Source organism: Oncorhynchus gorbuscha, linkage group LG20 (assembly GCF_021184085.1).
Source record: "Oncorhynchus gorbuscha isolate QuinsamMale2020 ecotype Even-year linkage group LG20, OgorEven_v1.0, whole genome shotgun sequence".
Taxonomy (NCBI): domain Eukaryota; kingdom Metazoa; phylum Chordata; class Actinopteri; order Salmoniformes; family Salmonidae; genus Oncorhynchus; species Oncorhynchus gorbuscha.
The window spans coordinates 22,382,010-22,405,274 of record NC_060192.1 but is presented as its reverse complement, the minus strand read 5'-3'; the positions used below and the strand labels follow the sequence as shown (position 1 = coordinate 22,405,274).

Below are 23,265 nucleotides of genomic sequence, written 5' to 3'. Positions count from 1 at the left end.
CATCTAATACCTTTTTTGCACTATTGGTTAGAGCCTGTAAGTAAGCATTTCCTTGTAAGGTCTACACCGTTTGTATTCGGCACACATGACGAATAAACTTTGATTTGATAGCTAATACTTACAAGGATTCCTAAATCATTGTTAACCTGTTTGGGGTAGCATGCCCAAACTGAACTGCCTCCTACTATGTCCCAGATCCTAATATATGCATATTATCATTAGTATTGGATAGAAAACACTCTGAAGTTTCTAAAACTTTTTGAATCATGTCTGTGGGTATATCAGAACTTATTTAGCTGGCGAAACCCCGAGGACAAACTATTCGGATTTGTTTTTTTGAAGTCACTGTCTTTTCAATATGTTTTCATGGGGAATCCAGAATTCTAATAGACTTCCCTGCAGTTCCCACCGGATGTCACCAGTTTGTAGAAATTGGTTTGAGGTTTTTCCTTTGTGTAATGAAGAAGTACCATAGCTCAGAACGAACGTCACTTCATGTGTACCTTTTGATAGAGGCGTGTAACCAGAAAAGTAGCGTCAGTTGTTTTGCTCCTGTATTGAACACAGATCATCCCGTCTTCAATTTGATCGATTATATACATTTAGAAATGTGTAAAGTTGTATTACAAAAGTAGTTTGAAATATTTTGGCAAAGTTTACAGGTAACTTTTGAGATATTTTGTAGTGACGTTGCGTAAGTTGGAAGCTGTGTTTTTCTGGATCAAACGCACCAAATAAATGGACATTTAGGATATATATCGACTGAATTAATTGAACAAAAAAGGACCATTTGTGATGTTTATGGGACATATAGGAGTGCCAACAAAAGAAGCTCGTCAAAGGTAAGGCATGATTTACATTTTATTTCTGCGTTTTGTGTCGCGCCTGCAGAGTTGAAATATGCTACTCTCGTTGTTTACGGTTGTGCTATCATCAGATAATAGCATTTTATGCTTTCGCTGAAAAGCCTTTTTTAGAAATCTGACATGTTGGCTGGATTCACAACGAGTGTAGCTTTAATTTGCTATCTTGCATGTGTAATTTAATGAAAGTTTGATTTTTATATAAATGTATTTGAATTTGGCGCTCTGCATTCTCCCTGGCTATTGGCCATATGGGACGCAAGCGTCCCGCCTACCCCAGAGAGGCTAAGAATAATGAAAATGACTGCAGGATCTACTGGTCATTGTTTTCAGGCTCGTTGTATTGGTGCTAGCTAGGTACCAACGATATATCGTACATCCCTGATACACACCACATTTCAGAGACAGAAACAATTAATTGATTGACACTAATGAGGTAATGCAGTATGTTGTTAGTCCCAGAGGTCTAGTTATATTGAAACCTGCTGTAAGCTATACACCGAGTGTACAAAACATTAGGAACACCTGCTCTTTCCATGACAGACTGACCAGGTGAATCCAGGTGAAAGCTGTGATCCCTTATTTATGTCACTCATCTACACTTTCAATTAGTGTAGATGAAGGGGACGAGACAGGTTAATGAATGATTTTTAAGCCTTGTGACAATTGAGAAATTGATTGTGTATGTGTGCCATTCAGAGGGTGAATGGGCAAGATAAAATATTTAAGCGTCTTTGAACAGGGTATGGTAGTAGGTGCCAGGAGCACCGGTTTGAGTGTGTCAAGAACGGTACCGCTGTAGGGTTTTGTGTATCAAGAATGGTCCAACACCCAAAGGACATCCAGCCAACTTGACATAACTGTAGGAAGCATTGGAGTAAACATGGGCCAGTATCCCTGTGCAATGCTTTCGACACCTTGTAGAGTCCATGCCCCTAGGGCACAAGGGTGTGAAACACAATATTAGGAAGGTGTTCTTAATGTTTTGTACACTCAGTACAGGTCTCCAATGGGGACATCAGGTAAACAGCCAGGCCTAGGGCTCTGGGTTGAGAAGAAACAGGTCTAATTAGAGTATCAGGAGGCCAGTCAGCAATACAGACATTACGACCATGATCTGGAGACACTCCCCATCTCTAATTAGATGCCCCATGCCTCGTCTTGGACCACACTTGCTGCTTCTCATGAATACAAGATCAAAGATAAGAGGAGGAGGCGGCCTGGATTAGATTAGAGCCACTTAGTGATTGTGGTCTCTATCTGAAAGAGCTCTTCCACCTTGCACAAAGGACTGATAGCATCTTACCAGAAAGAAACAGCCACCCTCTGTCATAACACACACCCGCACATGCACGCACACAGAGAGCAATCTTGGATTGTCGTGTGGACCGACCATCAAACAGCAGACTTTGATAAGTACCCACACTCTGAAAGTAGACAGAAGATCTGTCCAGGTTACTGAGTCATACGAGCGACAGAACCCCTCGGTCTTTCGCTCCAACTCACCACACATGCCTTAGTCAAGTGTCTTCATTCATTATTGACACATCATCAGTTTTCCAATAAATTAGTCAGAAAAACACGGATGGTTGGAAGGCTGACATTTACTATTTGGACCTCTCATCAATGTTGTATGTCATAGAAGACATATTCCTCTGTCACAGGGCACACCTGGGTAGTTGTGTTTTGTGAATAGTGGTAGGTAAGTATTTGCAAGTAGCACAAACAATCAAATGTATGTGTATATTTGTATTCTGGGCCAATTCATGTCGAGCCAAACCAGTCAGTTTTTCCACTGCAAATTAATCTATCCAAGTCAAAATATTTAGCTGTAGTTGGGTTAAAATCGGATTCCATAATCATGTGTATCCAAATGCAATACGGCCTGTGCATCTCTGATGGCTCTTGCCAGGTCACTAACCGTTGCATCACCAGAGTAAGGCTATTGTACATGTGTCTATCTTGCACCGTCATGCAATTATTAAGAGACTAGAGACAATGAGCTACACCTAACCAACTAGTGTTCTCGTATTAAATAATTGAGTCAAGTAAAAGCAAGGATGTAAAGGTGGAACACAAAAGCATATGATGTGTGTGCAAATTTTAATGAGGATTTACCAATACAAAATTATGAATGTAAAGTCAATCAAAGAGTTACTCTAAGTGAGGACTGCATTTACTCAAACAACTAATTGGTTTATTAGTCCCGAATGAATTAACACTCAAACAATAGCAGTTAACATGGAATATATATATAATACAAAATAAAACAGAGTAAATGTCTATCACAATAACACAGTCATAGGGTTTATGAGATAGGTAAATCCCTATACTGTTTGCCCTCACTCCTAAGTGGAGTGCGTGGGGATTTGGATTTTGCCAGCACTAATCTGACGAGTAGTGGCATGTATTCATGGATGCCAGGTGAAGCCGGGCTTCCCCAAAATATTGAAAAAAAAAGTCTCAGTTTCCAAATTTTTCCAAAACTGAATGTACGGTCTCTCACCAGAGCCCATCTATCTATAGATAGATCTATCTGATGCTGTCTGGTCAAAAAGTGTATGACATTGTTGCCGCCCGTAGCATTGAATGCAAAGGAAGCCAGCGGTCATTTGGCCTACCCTGATGAAAAGGTATAAAATAATATTCAATCAGCAGTGAGCCAAACTGAGTGAGCTCATATATGAATGGTTGAGTTGCACCCTAAAAAAATAAGCGTCATACCAATCACATCAAGTGAAAAATGTCATTGACAGAAAAAACATGAATTGTTGCATCTCTGTGTTGTTGTCCTCCGGTCGCTAGCATTTTTTAAATATTGTTTTATTGAACCTTTATTTTGATAGGGGAGACATTGAGACCTAGGTCCCTTTTCCAATTGTGATTACACACACTCACACACACAGAGAGAGAGAGATAAATCAGAACCATGGCGAGACAAATCATATTTAGCTTACGTATATAGAACTAAATTGTTATTGGTATCTTTTAGTTGTCACTGTATTAGATTAAGCAGAGGTGATTTGATAAAGTTGAAATGGTGCTGGTATAGTGGAGGCAACTCCTGTTTGTTTGAGACTTGCAGTAACTCTCTGTGGTTCTAAATCAATAGTTGTTTAGTGGTCCGAAAATGTCAGAAACATGAACTTGTTGACCGTGCTGTAGGTTATGTAACTGTTTGTTACATGCAATATGCTTTGTGGACTTCACCAGACAGAGGTTGCTCTCTGGTTTTGTGATGAAAGAAAGGTGTGGTTGAATTTATTCTGCCACTTCTTATTGTCTCGGCCTTAGGCATATATACCAGTGTCAAGGCATATGAACTAACAGGTTATAGAGCAAACAACGCAATTATCAAAACACATAGGTTGCAATATGCCAGCAGCTTCCCCAGTGATTTCACGCACACACGACTACTGCTGAGCAGCTCACCTGCAGCACATGGGATAGAGCTAGGCGGGAAGCAGGGACAGAAAGCCCCATTGGATTACACTAATACAAAAGTCAACCAACCACTGCCCTGACTGATTGCCCTACAGGAGAAGTAGGTGCAAATGACTTCCTGCTCTGAAGGCTTTTTAAAAAGGTTCACAAACAGTCCTAGTTTCGGTCAGCATTCGAGTACATAACTCCTAAATAAAAAGAGGCAGTTTAAGGACTTACCTGGAGATCCTTGGAGTTTGGCTTTCTTTACTGAAATAGAAAGAGAAAACAACTGTTAGAAACAAGACATAAAACTGTGTTTTTAATAAAAACCTAGACAGCAAGTCGTTATGCTTGCTCATGATTTACTTCAAGGATATCATACAGACTCTGATAAGGCTGATTGCTGTAGGCTAGCCCTACATTGTGTACAATTAATGTGATCGGGTGTTCACTTCACGTCACTTCGGTGTCCCCCTAAGAGGCCACAGTCAGAGCCAGGATATCAGTCATGCTGAGAGTGTAACCGGATCAGTGAATCACGGACCAGAAAGAAGTCACACGGACACCAATCAGCCACGTGTTATCAACCACAACGACAGAAAAACAAAGGGCACATGACATTTGTCGGTGAGTTCTGACATTCATTGATATGCAGACCGACAGATGGGGCACATGTTGATGAAGCATGGAGTAGGATTGTGTTAGACGTGGCCAGACGTGAGTGAGCATCACAATATTCTCTCAACCTATCAGCAGAAAACACCAGCCTATCACATTTTTGAGAAGCACCAAATACTAACAAAAAAAAGTGGCATGGGGGAATAGAATCCACCACTGTTAATAATTGACCACGTTTACATGTGCACAGTATACCAGATAAGGTCTTACACGGAATAAGCTGTTTACATGCAACTTTTAAATCCCGCTAAGGAATAGCCCTGTATCCATGAATACACCGAATACTCCTAATTGAAGTTCATATGGGTTAAATGGAATAGTAACTGAAGTCCGTACACTGACTGTAGACCTATAACCTCTCATATGTAGCATAATATTCACTCCTGCTGAATTAGGCATTTCTTGCAGAAAAATGATACAACAAGTGTGCGTGTAATGTGTCATCTTTGAAACTTATGCAAGAAGACAGTATTTCAACCACATAAAATATGCACCCAAGACAAACTGTAGTCTATTTATAAACATTCATTCAGAAGTTATGACAGAAGAGAAGCTGTACAGCACATTCGGAAAATATTCAGACCCCTTGACTTTATCCACATTGTTACGTTACAGCCTCATTATACAATTGATTAAATAAATAATTTCCCTAATCAATCTACACACAATGGCCCATAATGAAAAAGCGAAAACAGGTTAAGAAATGTTTGCATATTTATTAAAAATAAAGTATTCAGACCCTTTGCTATGAGACTCAAAATTGAGCTCAGGTGCATTGTTTCCAACTTGATATAAGTCCATCTGTCATAAATTAAATTGATTGGACATGTTTTGGAAAGGCACACACCAGTCTATATAAAGGTCCCACAGTTGACAGTGCATGTCAGAGGAAAAACCAAGCCATGAGGTTGAAGGAATTGTTCTTAGAGCAACGAGACAGGATTGAGTCGAGGCACAGATCTGGGGAAGGGAACCAAAACATATCTGCAGCATTGAAGGTCGCCAAGAACACAGTGGCCTCCATCATTCTTAAATGGATGAAGTTTGGAACCATCGAGACTCTTCGTAGAACTGGCTGGCCACCCGGCTAAATTGGGCAATAGTGGGAGAAAGTTCTTGGTCAGGGAGGTGACCAAGATCCCGATGGTCACTCTGACAGAGCTCCAGAGTTCCTCTGTGGAAATGGGAGAACCTTCCAGAAGGGCAACAATCTCTGCATCACTCTAGCAATCAGGTATTTTTTTATTTATTTAAATAGGCAAGTAAGGCCTTTATTGGTGGAGTGGCCAGGCGGAAGCCACTCCTCAGTAAAGGGTACATGACAGTGTCGTGGCAGAATCAGAATTAGATAAGATGACATAGATAAGATGTTTTATTTTCATAATATGCTTGTGAGATACTTGTCATTTAGAATGTATTTTGTTGTACTATAGTGTTGGCCGGTTGCAGTTATCTGTTCTCCGTCAGGGTTCAGTTACTTGGGCCACAGAAAGGGGAGAGGTCAAGCTTGTCTTCATATGTAAAGGTAGCTTTTAAACCATGGGAAGGGATGATTGAGGGGGAACCAATTATCTCTTGGCTCCACAATGTCTGTGTGCCAGTCACTGTCTCTCTGTGATCTTGTCCAGGAGGGGGTGTATTTAATATATGCCATTGGGTGAGGTAATGGTGTTGGTCCCGAGTGGTACCAAGAGCGAGATAAGAACATAGTTTAGGAGACCAAAGCTGAACGATAATTTATAGCCAATGCTGTCTGGCTATGTGTGTCTTTGCTATAAAGGATCTCAGTTGCAATGTGTAAGCACTCTCAGATAATTCATTTATAGACACTGAATTGATCTGAGAGTCACAGGATTGTGATGGAGCTCATAATAATTAAAGATGGACTTTATGATAACTCTGACTTGTGTTGTGGTTTGCTCTCATGATTTGGTAAATACAGGAAATTTCCACTACAACAGCCCGCTTGGAGTTTGCCAAAAGGCACCTAAATGACTTTTAGACAATGTAAAACAAGATTCTCTGGTCTGATGAAACCAAGATTGAACTATTTGGCCTGAATGCCAAGCATCCCATCTGGAGGAAACCTACAGCAAAGTACAGAGAGATCCTTGATGAAAACCTGCTCCAAAGCGCTGAGGATCTCAGACTGGGGTTAAGGTTTGTATTTGCTATGGATCCCCATCAGCTGCTGCCAATCGGGATCTTCCTTAGGTCTGACAAAATTAAGTTAAGTTACAAATATATTCTAAAGGTTTAAAAAAAAAATGTATAACACATTTCACAACACACCAAGTGTGTGCCCTCAGGCCCCTACTCCACATATCTACAACACAAAATCCATGCGTATGTCATCATGTGTGTCGTGTCTTTGCTATACCGGATGTGATATGAGGTGTAAACCCATAACACACACGTTTTTCAAGCAGCAGACTATGATCGATAATGTCACAAGCTGCACTGAAGTCCAACAAAAAAGCTCCCAATCTTTTTATCATCAATTTCTCTCAGCCAATCATCATTTGTGTAAGTGCTGTGCTTGTTGAATGTCCTTCCCTAGAAGCTTGCTGAACATCTGTCAATTTGTTTACTGTAAAATAGCATTGTATCTGGGGAAAAAAAAAATCATAAAGGTTGGTAACATGCTGATTGGTCGGCTATTTGAGCCAGTAAAGTGGGCTTTACTATTCTTAGGTAGCGGAATTACTTTTACTTCCCTCCAGGCCTGAGGGAACACACTTTCTAGTAGGTTTAAATTGAAGATATAGCAAATAAGAGTGGCAATAATGTTCACTATTATCCTCAGTAATTTTCTATACAAGATGTCAGACCCCGGTGGCTTGTCATTGTTGATAGACAATTTTTTTAACCTCTTCCACACTGAATTTACGGAATTCAAAATTACAATTGTCTTTTATAATTTGGTCAGATATAATTGGATGTGTAGTGACAGTGTTTGTAGTTGGCATGTCATGCCTAAGTTTGCTTATCTGGCCAATTAAAAAAATCAAAAAAGTAGTTTGCAATATCAGTCGGTTTTGTGATGAATGAGCCATAGGTTTCAAAAAATTATGGGTTGAGTTGACCTTTTTTTCCCAATAATGTCATTGAAGGTGCTCCAAAGATATTTAATATATTTCTTTATATCATTTATCTTTGTTTCATAGTGTAGTTTCTTCTTCTTTTTATTCAGTTTAGTCACATGATTTCTCAATTTGCAGGACGTTTGCCTATCGGCTGTGCAGCCAGACTTATTTGCCATTCTTTTTGCGTCATCCCTCTCAACCACACAATTTTTCAAATCCTCGTCAATCCACAGGATTTAACAGTTTTTACAGTCATTTTCTTAAATGGTTGCATGCTTATTAGTAACTGGGATAAGCAATTTCATTAACCTCTTGAAGCTGTGTTTTGCAATATTGCACTTGTTATTTCATGAATATTAATATTTTTTAGTAATATTATGTGACTGTTGCGCTATGCTATTCAGTGGTTGCTGACGAAAATGATCCCATGACAGGGATGGGTAGCGTCAAGAAGTTAGTGTCAAGTGCAACGTTTTTTTTGCTCCTCATTACACACCACCGACCAACAAACATTCTTCACATCAACAACATAGGAATCACTCCAAAACGTTTATGTGTTAGGCCCGTCCTTTGGTTTTCCTAGATATGGCTAGTATATTGTGATCACTACCTCCGATGGATCTGGAAACTACTTTCAAGCAATTTCCTGCAGCATCAGTAAAAATGTGATCAATACATGTTGATGATTTCATTACTGTGCCGTTTGTAACTACCCTGGTAGGTTGACTGATAACCTGAACTAGGTTGCAGGCACTGGTTACAGTTTGAAGCTTTTTCTTGAGTGGGCAGCTTGATGAAAACCAGTCAATATTTATATCACCCAGAAAATATACATCTCTGTTGATATCACATACATTATCAAGCATTTCACACATATTATCCAGATACTGACTGTTAAGCTACATATGTTAACCTTTTTAGCGCAGGCGTTCCGCTAGCCTAACATTCCGCTGAAAAGGCAGCGCACGAAATTCAAAAATATTTTTTTGAAATATGTAACTTTCACACATTAACAAGTCCAACACAGGAAATTAAAGAAACTTCTTGTTAATCTACACATCGTGTCCGATTTCAAAAACGCTTTACAACGAAAGCACAACATATTATGTTAGATCACCGCCAAGTCAAAAAAAACACAGCCATTTTTCTAGCCAAAGATAGGATTCACAAAAAGCAGAAATATAGATAAAATGAATCACTAACCTTTAATGATCTTCATCAGATGACACTCATAGGGCATCATGTTACACAATACATGTATGTTTTGTTCGATAATGTGCATATTTATATCCAAATATCTCAGTTTACATTGGTGCGTTACGTGCAGTAATGTTTCGATCCCAAAACATCCGGTGATTTTGCAGAAATACTCATAAATGATAGCAGTGTTGTTCACAGAATTAAAGATAGATTTCTCCTTAATGCAACCCCTGTGTTAGATTTTTTTTTTACTTTACGGAAAAAGCATAATCTGAGAACGGCGCACAGAGCCCAATCCAGCCAGAGAAATATCCGCCATTTTGGAGTCAACAGAAGTTAGAAATAACACTATAAATATTCACTTACCTTTGATGATCTTCATCAGAAGGCACTCCCAGTAATCCCAGTTCGACAATAAATGACTGATTTGTTACATAAAGTCCATAATTTATGTCCAAATAATCACTTGTTGTTAGCGTGTTCAGCCCAGTAATCCATCTTCATGAGGCGCGAGCTCTTCAGACAAAATCTCGAAAAGTTCCATTACAGGCCGTAGAAACATGTCAAACGATTTATGGAATCAATCTTTAGGATGTTAACATAGAAATTCAATAATGTTCCAACCGGAGAATTCCTATGTCTGAAGAAAAGCACTGTCGGGAGCGCACGTCATGAGCCTGAGACACTCTGCCAGACCACTGACTCAAACAGGTCTCATGAGCCCCTCCTTTATAGTAGAATCCTCATTCAAGTTCCTAAAGACGGTTGACATCTAATGGAAGCCGTAGGAAGTGCAACTTGACTCCATAGACAGTGTATTCGGTAGGTCAAGCTTTGAAAAACTACAAACCTCAGATTTCCCACTTCCTGGTTGGATTTTTCTCAGGTTTTCGCCTGCCATATGAGTTCTGTTATACTCACAGACATCATTCAAACAGTTTTAGAAACTTCAGAGTGTTTACTATCCAATACCACTACTAATAATAATTTTTAGCATATGTGACAGAGTAGGAGGTAGTTCACTCTGGGCACCCTATTCATCCAAAAGTGAAAGTGCTGCCCCCTATCCCAAAATTTTGAGCACTTTTCTGGGATGCTTGCTTGTTTTCATTGCTTTACTGGGAAGCTTAGCAGAAGTAGATATTCTCATGTTCTTTGTTGGTGCAGGGTGAGCTGCACACAATGGACTTCCTACTAGGGCACACCGCTCCAGCGCTAACAGCATAAATCTGGTTAATAGGCACATGATAGCTGCATACAATAGCAGAGTCATTCAGGGCAGTTAGAAGGACATCAGTTAGGTTACTTACATTGTCTCTAACAATGTCCCTGGTATAATGTACATTTGCTAAATCACGATGACTCAGCGACACAATGGTAGGGATTAACCTTTTATAACTAGGGGGCAGTATCTTCATTTTTGGATAAAAAACGTTCCCGTTTTAAAACGGGATATTTTGTCACGTCAAGATGCTCGACTATGCATATAATTGACAGCTTTGTATATAAAACACTCTGACGTTTCCAAAACTGCAAAGATATTGTCTGTGAGTGCAACAGAACTGATGTTACAGGCGAAACCCAGATAAAAATCCAATCAGGAAGTGCCCCATTTTTTAAAACCGCCTCATGCCAATGACTACTTATATGGCTGTGAATGAGCTACGAATGAGCCTACATTTTCTACGTATATTCCCCAAGGTGTCTACAGCATTGTGACGTCGTTTTACGCATTTATATTGAAGAATAGCCGTAACGGACCACATTTAGCAAGTGGTCACATGATGGCTCCCGCAGAAAATCTTGCGTAAAGTACACAAGTAGCCATTTTTCCAATCGCTTATGAGAAACCAATTGTCCCGACGGATATATTATTGAATTGTTATGTGAAGAACACCTTGAGGATTGATTCTAAACAACGTTTGCTATGTTTCTGTCGATATTATGGAGCTAATTTGGAAAAAAGTTTGGTGTTGTAGTGACTGCATTTTCCGGTCGATTTCTCAGCCAAACGTGAAGAACAAAGGGAGCTATTTCACCTACAAAAATAATATTTTTGGAAAAAGGAACATTTGCTATCTAACTTGGAGTCTCCTGAGTGAAAACATCCGAAGTTAAATGTAAATGATTTAATTTGATTGCTTTTCTTATTTGTGAAAATGTTGCCTGCTGGTAGCAGAGCCTAGCCATAGCATTATGCCATGATAAACTTACACAAATGCTTGTCTAGCATTGGCTGTAAAGCATATTTTGAAAATATGAGATAACAGTGTGATTAACAAAAGGCTAAGCTGTGTCTCAATATATTTAATTTGTGATTTTCATGAATAGGAAGATTTTCTAGGAAGATTTATGTCCGCTGCGTTATGCTAATTAGTTTGAGGCTATGGTTACGCTCCCGCATGCGGGTTTGAGAGTCATGAGTTAACTGAGCTGGGCTTGGGTCATTGTTCACCTTCCAACAGGACAATGACCCTAAGCACACAGCCAAGATAACGCAGGAGTGGCTTCGGGACAAGTCTCAATGCCCTTGATTGGCCCAGCCAGAGCCCGGACTTGAACCCGGTCTAACATCTCTGGAGACCTGAAAATAGCTGTGCAGCGATGCTCCCCATCCAACCTGACAGAGCTTGAGAGGATCTGCAGAGAAGAATGTGAGAAACTCCCCAAATACAAGTGTGTCGCGTTTGTAGCGTCATACAGAAGAAGACTCGAGACTGTAATCGCTGCCAAAGGGGCTTCAACAAAGTACAGAGTAAAGGGTTTAAATACGAATACCCATGTAATTTTATTTAAGTTTTTAATAAATTAGCAAAACATTTAAAAAAACCTGTTTTTGCTTTGTCATTGTGGGATAGTGTGTAGATTGATGAGGGGAAAAAACTTAAAATAAAATAGTTACATGCCTCAGTATACCGTCTGATCAGCAGAGCCCAGGCATCTTATCCAGGTTTCTCATAAATAAAAATGTATTAGTTCTTCTGATTTAGAAGGGTATTGCCAAAAACATTGATGTGTCTAAACTTAAGAAACAATGTTTCAGGTTTTTGATGGAAATGTTCAGATGTTTCAAAACAATTCACCACTAGTCTGTGACAGACCACACTTTCATATTGACCAATGTGGTGTAATCTTTGAGAGTCAAATCTCTTAATGCACAACCCACATCCATACCGACCCAGCCCACCCAGATAAGCTATATGCTGATCCCATAGGGCGGCACACAATTGCCCCAGCGTCGTCCAGGTTAGGGGTGGGTTTGGCCGTCATTGTAAATAAGAATTTGTTCTTAACCGTCTTGCAGGTTAGCCTACCAGATCTAAAAAATATATTAAAAAATGCTTCCTATAACGATACATTCTCCTTTTATCTACACTGTCGAAAACAAGAGCAGAAAAACAACCTCTGGAGCACTCGGATCTATTTTTAGACTTGGCAGACCTTTCCTGTATCTATATAATAACAGTTATGGGATTGAAAGATGGATTAGATGGGATTCATTGTGAATGCTGCTCCCGCCTTATGTACAGCCAAATAAACGACTGGGCCGGGATGGCAGATGAACAGGATTGGGTGGCAGTGAGTGACAGAAGCTGACATTACATGATTTTAATATCAGCACGTGCAGCTCTTCCCCCTCGCTCTCTGTACACAGCTAGAATAACACGAAGCCCAAGTGAGTGTGGCTCTATTTATTTACCCATCTTAGTTTGCCACGTTGCTGGTGGTGAGATTAAGTGGCTATTGGCTAAGAGACAAAAGGGAGGAGAGAGAGCGAGAGGAATTATTTCTAAATACAAGTTAAAATGCACCTGCCATCTTCCATTCTTTACACAAGGGGTTCCCAACCTGGGAGAAGCTGAGCTATGACCGAAGTTCCAAGAGTCAAAGAAATTGGACTTGGGAAGTAGTTTTATACAATGAACCAGATTTATACAATTGTACTGGTACCCCCTATATACAGGGGGTACCAGTACAAGATTAATGTGAAGGGGTTTGAGGTATTTGAGGTAGATATGTACCTGAAGGCAAGGTAAAGTGACTAGGTATCAGGAGAGAAGCGTAAAATAAAGAACAGAGTGTGTGGGTATGGGTTTGTGCTTGTGTTGTATCGGTATGTGTGTGTGTTAGGTTTGTGTGCGTGCGTATGAAGCAGTGATGGCTCCTCAGAGTGAATTTCATAAAAATAAAAATGGTAAAACATTGAAAAAGTTATCCTTTTTAGATAAAACTATACTAAATATTTTCACGTCACCAAATAATGAATTAAAACACACTGTTTTGCAATGAAGGTCTACAGTAACCTCAACTGCACTCTGTAAGGTAGCACCATGGTGTAGCCGGAGAAAAGCTAGCTTCCGTCCTCCTCTTGGTACATTGACTTCAATACAAAACCTAGGAGACTCTTGGTGCACACCCCCTCCATAGACTTACACAGTAATTATGAAGGCTTCCATAGGACATCCTCCAACTTATCAGAGCTCTTGCAGCATGAACTGACATGTTGTCCACCCAATCAAATGATCAGAGAATGAATCTAGTACTGAAAGCATAAGCTACAGCTTGCTAGGACTGAAGTGCATAAAATGTGGTGAGTAGTTGACTCAGAAAGACAAATTAATTTCTTCAAAAATGAAGGAAAAGCAAGAGAAATTGTCAATTTTGTTTAACTTACTTAGCTAGCAAATGCAGCTGGCTAGTTTAGTTACTCAAACACCCGGCTCAAACAGAGGGATGCTATGTTAGCTAGCTGGCTATGACTATCCAACACAACACTGGAACTCTTCCAAGTCAAGGTAAGCTTTTGTTTTTATTAATTTATTGCCACCGGGGCCCATCGGTGTAACTACTTACTGCATATACACTATATAGACTTGCTGCACGATTATAGTGGGTTTACTAACACATTAGTTCTATTAGCTATATTGACGAGGACGTTACTTTAGCTAATATAGGGACAAAAATGTAGGCTGTGTGTAGTTGTTATGACATGGTTTGGCTTGGAAAGGTTTTTTCGCCTGGTCATATACAGCTGACGTGTTGTTAATTGAAGTCTACAAACGAAGGGAAAAGGTGAAAGGAAGAGGCTAGAAGAGCATGGCTGCTATGATCAAAGGTGTATTCATTCTGTCAATTCTGTTGAAAAACATTTCTTAACACGTAAGTAAACGAAACTGGGATCAAAAAAAATTGCTGAATTTGTCCAATAAAAACTCTTGTTTGCAACTGGTTGTACTAATGATTAAACCCTAGATAAGATGGATGCAGGCAAGCGTGTGTATTTAATCTCAAATTTCTCTCTAGACTTGTGTGCACCTACGTTGTAAACTTCCATTCATAGGCTAGGTTGTAGCAACCTCATGATGGATATAGGGACAATTTGAGTAACATGTAGTAGCCCAATCCTATCGATGTTACATTGAACTGGGTGAGTGGAATATGAATGACAGTCATCCAACATGCTGTAATAGAAATAAGGCCATAAACGGCACTGACCGCCACTGGTATGTAGTGAATGTGTGTGAGTTTTGTCCTTAGTGATGTGGACACCAAATAACTTGAAGCTCTTGACTCACTCCACTGCAGCCCTGTCGATGTGGGCGTGCTCTCCCCCCTTTCTCCTGTATTCAACGATCAACTCCTTTTGTCTTACTGACGTCGAGGGAGAGATTTGTTGTCCTGGCACCACACTACTAAGTCTCTGACCACCACCCTCATCGCAGTCTGTGATCACGCCTACCACCGTCGTGTCGTCAGCAAACTTGGTGTTGGAGTCGTGCGTGGCCACAGTCACAGGAAGGGACTAAGCACAAACCACTGATGGGCCTCTGTGTTGAGGGTTAGCGTGGAGGAGGTGTTATTGCCTACCCTCACCACCTGGGGCCGGCCTGTTAGGAAGGCCAGGACACAGTTGCAGAAGGAGGTGTTCAGTCCCAGGGTCCCCAGCTTGGTGATGAGATATGGAGGGGACTATAGTGTTGAATGCTGAGCTGTAGTCTATGAACAGCATTCTCACATACTGTAGTTATTTTTCTTGTCCAAGTGGGAGAGGGCAGTGTGAAGTGCATTTGAAATTGCGTCATCTGTGGATCTGTTTGGGAAGTATGCAAATTGGAGTGGTCCAGGGTGTCTTGGATGATGGTGTGTATGTGTGTCATGACAAGCCTTTCAAAAGCAATTTGTATTTACAGATGTGAGTGCTACACGTCAATAGTCACAGCTGAATCTGTGCCAAAGTCAACATGGCACATTTCATGAGTGGTAGCTATAGCCTTCAGCCCAGAGCCGATATTGCCTGTAATCCATGGTTTTTAGTTTGGATACGTTTGCATAGTCACTGTGGGTGCTACGTCATCTATGCACTTATTGATGAAGCCCGTGACTGTTCTGGTAAACTCCTCAATGGTATCGGATGAATCCCGGCACATATTGCAGGAAATTAGCTTCAAAACAACATTTTCCTCGGTCGCTCAAATTAAACAAAATCAAGGTGGTGGTGTATTTAATATAGGCTCAGTAAACAATAAAAAAAGGTGAAAACGGGGGGCCCTAGGGGGAAAAAGGTTGGCAACCCCTGCTCTGCACAGACACTCATTTCCTCTCCCTCACACTGGGAAATTCTCAATTGGGCAAAAGTCTGTACACTCCTCGACTCCTCCATCCCCCACTCCTTCGTGAAACCAATAAGTGGTCGCAATATGTAGGAGACAGTGGAGGCTCCTGAAAGGGAATAGGTTTTGTCGTGCCCTCTTCACGACTGTCTTGGTGTGCTTGGACTATTCTAGTTGGTTGGTGATGTGGCACCACATGGCCAGGTCTCTGATCTCCTCCCTATAGGCTGTCTCACCATTGTTGGTGATCAGGCCTACCACTGCTGTGTCATCAGCAAACTTAATGATGGTGGAGGATGTTCAGGATCATCCTACCATGGAAGAGGTTTGAAATCCCCCACACTCCCATTGAAACAACTGTTTTCTCAGATGAGAAAAGCATGCACACATTTAAAAATGATTAGCTACTTAGCCTTGTAACTATACTGAACATTTATTTAATTTTTTCATCCCAGCCCCCATTCCTGCAGGAGGTCTTTGCCTTTTGGTAGGCCACCATTGTAAATAAGAATGTTCTTAATTAACTGACTTGCCTAGTTAAATAAAAGGTTAAATAAAAATGAAATTTAAAAAATTAAAACACAACATGAAACAATTTGAAAGATTTTACTGAGTTACATTTCAAAAGGAAATCAGTGAATTTAAATAAAGAAATAAGGCCCTAATCTATGGATTTCACATGACTGGGCAGGGGTTCTGCCATGGGTAGGCCTGGGGGGGGGGGCATATACCCACCCACTTGGCAGCAAGGCTCACTCACTCGGGAGCAAGGCACAGCCAATCAGAATTAGTTTTTCCCCACAAAAGGGCTTTGTTACAGAGAGAAATACTCCTCAGCACCAGAAATAAGCTTTGTGTGCATATGGAACATTTCTGCCAAGAGTGTGCAAAGCTGTCATCAAGGCAAAGCACGGCTACTTTGAAGAATCTAAAGTATATTTTGATTTATTTAACCATTTTTGGTTACTACATGATTCCATATGTGTTATTTCATAGTTTGGATGTCTTCACTATTATTCTACAATGTAGAAAATAGTAAAAATAAAGAAAAACCCTTGAATGAGTAAGTGTGTCCACACTTTTGACTGGTACTGTAAGTGTTTCCAGACAGGCTCTTCTAGGCCACCAGGCTGTGACTCTGGCCTGTGAGTTGGCACGATGACATGATGTCCCAATCAAGCTGATGCCTTGTAAGCAGAGGAAAACAGAGCAGAGAGCCATAAAGCGAGGGACCATTATGATGGAAACTGATGTTCATCTCTCCTCTGCTCAGCCCTCCATCTTTGTGGAAGCGGCTGTGTGAAGCCATCAGTGTTTGGCCAGGGGCAGTTTCTCAGTTACCCCATCAACATACTGTTTTCTAATCTGCTCTACGGTGTGCTCAGCTGATGTCTAGCCATATTGGTTTCTTTACTAAATAAGCTGACAAGAGGGACATATTTGATATTGGCAACAACAAAATATCACTAAGCAGTAAAAGTTATAATAATTTGAGCCAGGGTGTATTAGATTTAGTAGATTAAAAACACAGCATAGCAAAGAAATTATGGGACAGAAAAAAGCTAACAGCAGTTCCACTAACAATACTACATACCAACATAATTTATTACATCCACTCAAACTTTAACTGCCAACAGCCCAGCACGAGGCGCATTGTAATATTGACTCACTTGCGACTGTTACTTAACTCAGAGGATTAGTACTGGTAACACTTAAATTGGCACTCCAGTCTCCTTTTCACCTCATTGTCAAATATTACTGCACTGTTAAAGCTAGAAGCACAAGCATTTCACTACACCTGCAATAACATCAGTTAAACACGCGTATGTGACCAATACATTTGATTTGATAACACCTGGTTTACTTAACAAAAGTCACTCAATAGGAGGTCCAGGTAAGTCATGACATAGCACAAGTGTGCTCATCTATTATCCCTCACGCAAGGGGGGAGGCCGATGACATCACAGATTCCCATCAGACCATCTCCTTGAATGCCCTACTCGCTGAAGTTTGCAGTTATGTCTAAAAAAACGTTTTTTTTTTTCAAAACAGTTCTCTTACCTTTTAGTACTGTGTTCTTTACTGTATTTATAAGTGAGATAAAAGTAAAACAGTAAAAGTTGTTTTTTAAATAGCTGGAGGACATCTTTAAGTTGGGGACAGAGGAGGCACATAATTTGAACACATGGTGGATGGGAGGGACAGAAACTCCTGACTCTGGCCCTGCATGCCTGGAGTGCTGTGGCTAGAGAGCGTCGTCAGGCGGGCCCAGGGAGACAGGAAGCAGGAAGATAAATTCAGCAAGTTGGGTCAAAGGCTCTGCTGCGGCTGGTATTGTTCTGTATTTACACATTGCATCGAGCATATGAAGTGGAGGCTATGGGCGGGTGGGCGAGCAGGTCGAGAGAGAGAAACAGATGTCCATAGGATTACTCTTACAATCTCTCAGCGCTCTCCCCCTCTCTGCTCTCACAATTTTGCTACTCTACTCACAATCTCTGTCAGTTCTATTGGACTTGTTCTTGTTTCTCCCTTTCAACATGACATCTTTCCCATGTCATTCCCCTCTCACACGATCTTCATGATTTAAAGGCCTAGTCCATACACCTCGAGTTATCTATATATCAGATTATTGACACAGCTGAATCTGTGCCAAAGTCAACATGGCCCATTTCATGACATTTTTGCTTTCATTTCATGAAGACTGTCACGAACACTGTTTTTCTATAGCACTAAGAGACACACATTTTTTCAGAGGAGCCACAGACTAAATCCCAGTCCATGTCAATGGCACACTTAGCATATGAAAAGGCTTGGTGGTACTAAATATTTTGTCTGTAAAAATGATCTACCAAATCAGGATGTCTATCCAGGATCCACACATTACAATCCCTAGGTTTTCTGGAGAATATTATTATAATGGTCGCTGTGTACTGTCCACCTAGCCACGCTCCACACACAGCAGGGGTCTCTGTGACTGTGCCTTGTCCACCCAATCATGTTTCACACGTAGCAGGGGTCTCATGACTGTCCCTGTCACACGTGGGCACTTGGAGGGGAGACCACTTATCTGTTGTGTAGACATCACCATGGAGAGGGGCCTTTCTAAAGGTAATAAATAAACCAAAAACCATGGCGCTGCTGTACGGGAGAATGGGTGAGTCACAGCAGCCAATCACGTACAGGCCGACCAGACGGTTTAGTGGGGAATCAATAGAGTGCCTAGCATTTAAAATCTGTAAACCGGCAAGGTTTAAAAATCTGCCATTCTCCCCAACACCTGCTCCCTGGGTGCCAATGACATCGATGTCTATTAAGGCAGCCCCCTGCACCTCTCTGATTGGGTTAAATGCGGAACACACATTTCGGTTGAATGCATTTAGTTGTGCAACTGACTAGGTTTCACCTTTCAATACACTATTATGGTTGCTGTCCTAAAATACAGAAGCTCCTGTTTTCATTTTCCCAACACTAATCAATAAATGGATGTCATACATTTTCAAGGAAGAATGTGTTTGAGGAAACCACAGTAGATCGAACAAACATGCTAATTTTGAGTGTTCATTAGGCTACCTGTCTCTGGATATGCTGTGTCAACCCATCCAGACTCCTTATGACCCATTCACTGCCACACGCACTCATCTCTTCTGGCCTGTGACAGGCCCAGATAGAGACTTGGCTATAAGAGGTGTCAAACAAGATTGCTCTGGATGAGGAGAATTAAGGTTAGCCCATGGACAGGTGCCAAGAGAAGACAGATACCATTTATACTGTTTTGTTACCTCACCAAGTCTGGATGTGACAACAATAGCCGTGGACTGAATTAGGTAAATTGAACATGTTGAAGACTCACTTGCATGGTGTGATGAGTCTGACAACTGAATTTGTAGTTGGTTAGAACTGTGATCACAGACAGACCTAGGTGACAAGACACACAAGCTCCTATAATAAGTACCTCTGCCAACTGGTCACAATCACACATCTGTGCCATAATGTACCTGCCAAAATATAATGATTGAAGAGCAATGAAAAGAATACCTCAGAGCGTGGTTGACACTGGCATGTCTGCTATGTACACTTGCATGAAATGGACAAAAAAAAATGTTCTGAACATTATTAGTCTTGATGGAGATAGGCCTAAAGGACTAGACTTGACACTCAACACCTGCCTGTTTTATTTTCTCTCAGTGTCAAAAAGAGAAAGAGTGACCGTACCAGCCACAGAGGTATTGACAACATTTTTCTATTTGGGTATTATTTTGTTACATTTTAGTATTTGTCCCAAACTGAAAAGTAGGGAGAATAACAGGGAAAAGCTCAAAAGTCACGCTTTTCTAAACATTAGAAATAATTGAAGTTCAAAGAACTCAGTCAAGCAGCTCTACGGCTGGCCATACTTTCCTCCTGGCTACCCCAACCCCGGCCAACAGCCCCCGCCCCACAGCTACTTGCCCAAGCCTCCCCAGCTGCTCCTTCACCCAAATCCAGGTAGCAGATGTTCTGAAAGAGCTGCAAAACCTGGACCGTACAAATCAGCTGGGCTCGACAATCTGGACCCTCTATTTCTTAAATTATCAGCCGCCGTTGTTGCAACCCCTATTACTAGTCTGTTCAACCATTCTATCGTATCGTCCGAGATGCCTAAAGATTGGAAAGCTACCGCAGTCATCCCCTCTTCAAAGGGGGTGACACTCTTGACCCAAACTGTTAAAGACCTATATCCATCCTGCCCTGCATCTATAAAGTCTTCAAAAGCCAAGTTAATAAACAGATCACTGACCATTTCGAATCCCACCGTACCTTCTCCGCTATGCAATGTTTCCGAGCTGGTCACGGGTGCACCTCAGCCACGCTCAAGGTACTAAACGATATCATAACCGCCATTGATAAAAGACAGTACTGTGCAGCAGTCTTCATCGACCTGGCCAAGGCTTTCGACACTGTCAATCACCATATTCTTATCGGCAGAATCAATAGCCTTGGTTTCTCAAATGATTGCCTCGCCTGGTTCACCAACTACTTCGCAGACAGAGTTCAGTGTGTCAAATCAGAGAGCCTGTTGTCTGGACCTCTGGCACTCTCTATGGGGGTACCACAGGGTTCAATTCTCGGGCCGACTCTTTTTTCTGTATACAGTGGGGCAAAAAAGTATTTAGTCAGCCACCAATTGTGCAAGTTCTCCCACTTAAAAAGATGAGGCCTGTAATTTTCATCATAGGTACACTTCAACTATGACAGACAAAATGAGAAGAAAAAAAATCCAGAAAATCACATTGTAGGATTTTTAATGAATTTATTTGCAAATTATGGTGGAAGTATAAGTATTTACCCTAGTAAAACTGACTATCCTACCGATCCTCGACGATGTCATCTACAAAATAGCTTCCAATACTCTACTCAGCAAATTGGATGCAGTCTATCATAGTGCCATCCGTTTTGTTACCAAAGCCCCTTATACCACCCACCACTGCGACCTGTATGCTTTAGTCGGTTGTCCCTCGTTACATATTCGTTGCCAGACCTTCTGGCTCCAGGTCATCTATAAGTCTATGCTAGGTAAAGCACCGCCTTATCTCAGCTCACTGGTCACAATAACAACACCCACCCGTAGCACGCGCTCCAGCAGGTATATCTCACAGGTCATCCCCAAAGCCAACACTTACTTTGGCCGCCTTTCCTTCCAGTTGTCTGCTGCCAGTGACTGGAACGAATTGCAATTTTTTTTTTGCTGAAGCTGGAGACTTATATTTCCCTCACTAACTTTAAACATCAGCTATCTGAGCAGCTGTAAATAGCCCACCCAATCTACCTTCCTCATACCCATATTGTTTTTAAATGTACTTTTCTGCTATTTTGCACACTAGTATCTCTACTTGCACATCATCATCTGCTAATTTATTACTCCAGTGTTAATCTGCTAAATTGTAATTACTTCGCTACTATGGACTATTTATTGCCTACCTCCTCACACCATTTGCACACACTGTATATAGACTTTATTTTTTTCTATTGTGTTATTGATTGTGTCACACTGCTTTGCTTTATATCTTGGCCAGGTCGCAGTTGTAAATGAGAACTTGTTCTCAACTAGCTTACCTGGTTAAATAAAGGAGTTCTCAACTAGCTTACCTGGTTAAATAAAGGTGAAATAAAAATAAAATGCCTCCTTGATGGTATTTTGTGCATCATTTCAGTGACTGCAATTGAAATTATCAATTGAACAAGGAGTCACTGTGAAAGCATAAATAGGGCCAATATCAAGCACCCCCAGAAAGGGAATCGAACAACACACTGTACAAAATCTTCTCTTTTTTTTTTTTTTTCTCTTCATGTGCTTTTTTCTACCTTATGTTTTTAGTAAGCATTGATATTGATTATTGCATTTTGGGTTTAGAGCTTGCAAGAAAGACATTTTATTGTACTTGTACACATGACATTAAAACTTAAAATTTGAAAATGGGCAGCCAGTTTAGCCCTGACAAAAATGCCAGTCAACTAAATTAATTATGACTGTATACTACACGTCTACAATAAAAAAAAGTGGGTTTTATCTAGGCTGACACTTATTTGACTCCAGACTAGAGGTCGACCGATTAATCAGAATGGCCGACGGTGGGTTAACTGCCAGATTTTTACCTTGTCAGCTCAGGGATTCAATCTAGCAACCTTACGGTTAACTAGTCCGCTCTAAGCACCTGCCTAACGAGGAGCCTGCCTGTTACGCAAATGCAGTAAGAAGCTAGGGTGAGTTGCTAGCTAGCATTAAACTTAATCATAATCACTAGTTATAACTACACATGGTTGATGATATTACTAGTTTATCTAGCGTGCCCTGCGTTGCATTTAATCGATGTAGTGCGCATTCGCGAAAAAAGACTGTCATTGCTCCATTGTGTCCCTAACCATAAACACCAATGCCATTCTTAAAATCAATACACAGAAGTATATTATTTAAACCTGCATATTTAGCTAAAAGAAATCCAGATTAGCAGGCCATATTAACCAGGTGAAATTGTGTCACTTCTCTTGCGTTCATTGCATGCAGAGTCAGGGTATATGCAACAGTTTGGGCCGCCTGGCTCATTGTGAACTAATTTGCCAGAATTTTACGTAATTATGACATAACATTGAAGGTTGTGCAATGTAACAGGAATATTTAGACTGATGGATGCCACACGCTAGATAAAATACGGAACGGTTCTGTATTTCACTGAAAGAATAAAAGTCTCATTTTTGAGATGATAGTTTCCGGATTCGACCATATTAATGACCTAAGGCTCGCATTTCTGTGTGTTATGTTATAATTAAGTCTATGATTTGATAGAACAGTCTGACTGAGCGATGGTAGGCACCAGCAGGCTCATAAGCATTCATTCAAACAGCACTTTCGTGCATTTTGCC

The 23,265-nt window shown here is 40.8% G+C and overlaps 1 protein-coding gene across 2 annotated transcripts in view; it reads right to left on the bottom strand.

Annotated features, from left to right (window-relative positions):
* The window catches only part of LOC124006805 (protein unc-13 homolog B-like), a 108,921-nt gene that overhangs the window by 83,502 nt on the left and 2,154 nt on the right, over positions 1 to 23,265 (bottom strand). For both annotated transcript variants that reach the window (XM_046316967.1, XM_046316968.1), the window contains exon 2: positions 4,527 to 4,556. In XM_046316967.1, coding sequence (XP_046172923.1) covers positions 4,527 to 4,556 — 30 coding nt within the window. The remainder of the gene's footprint in view (positions 1 to 4,526; positions 4,557 to 23,265) is intronic.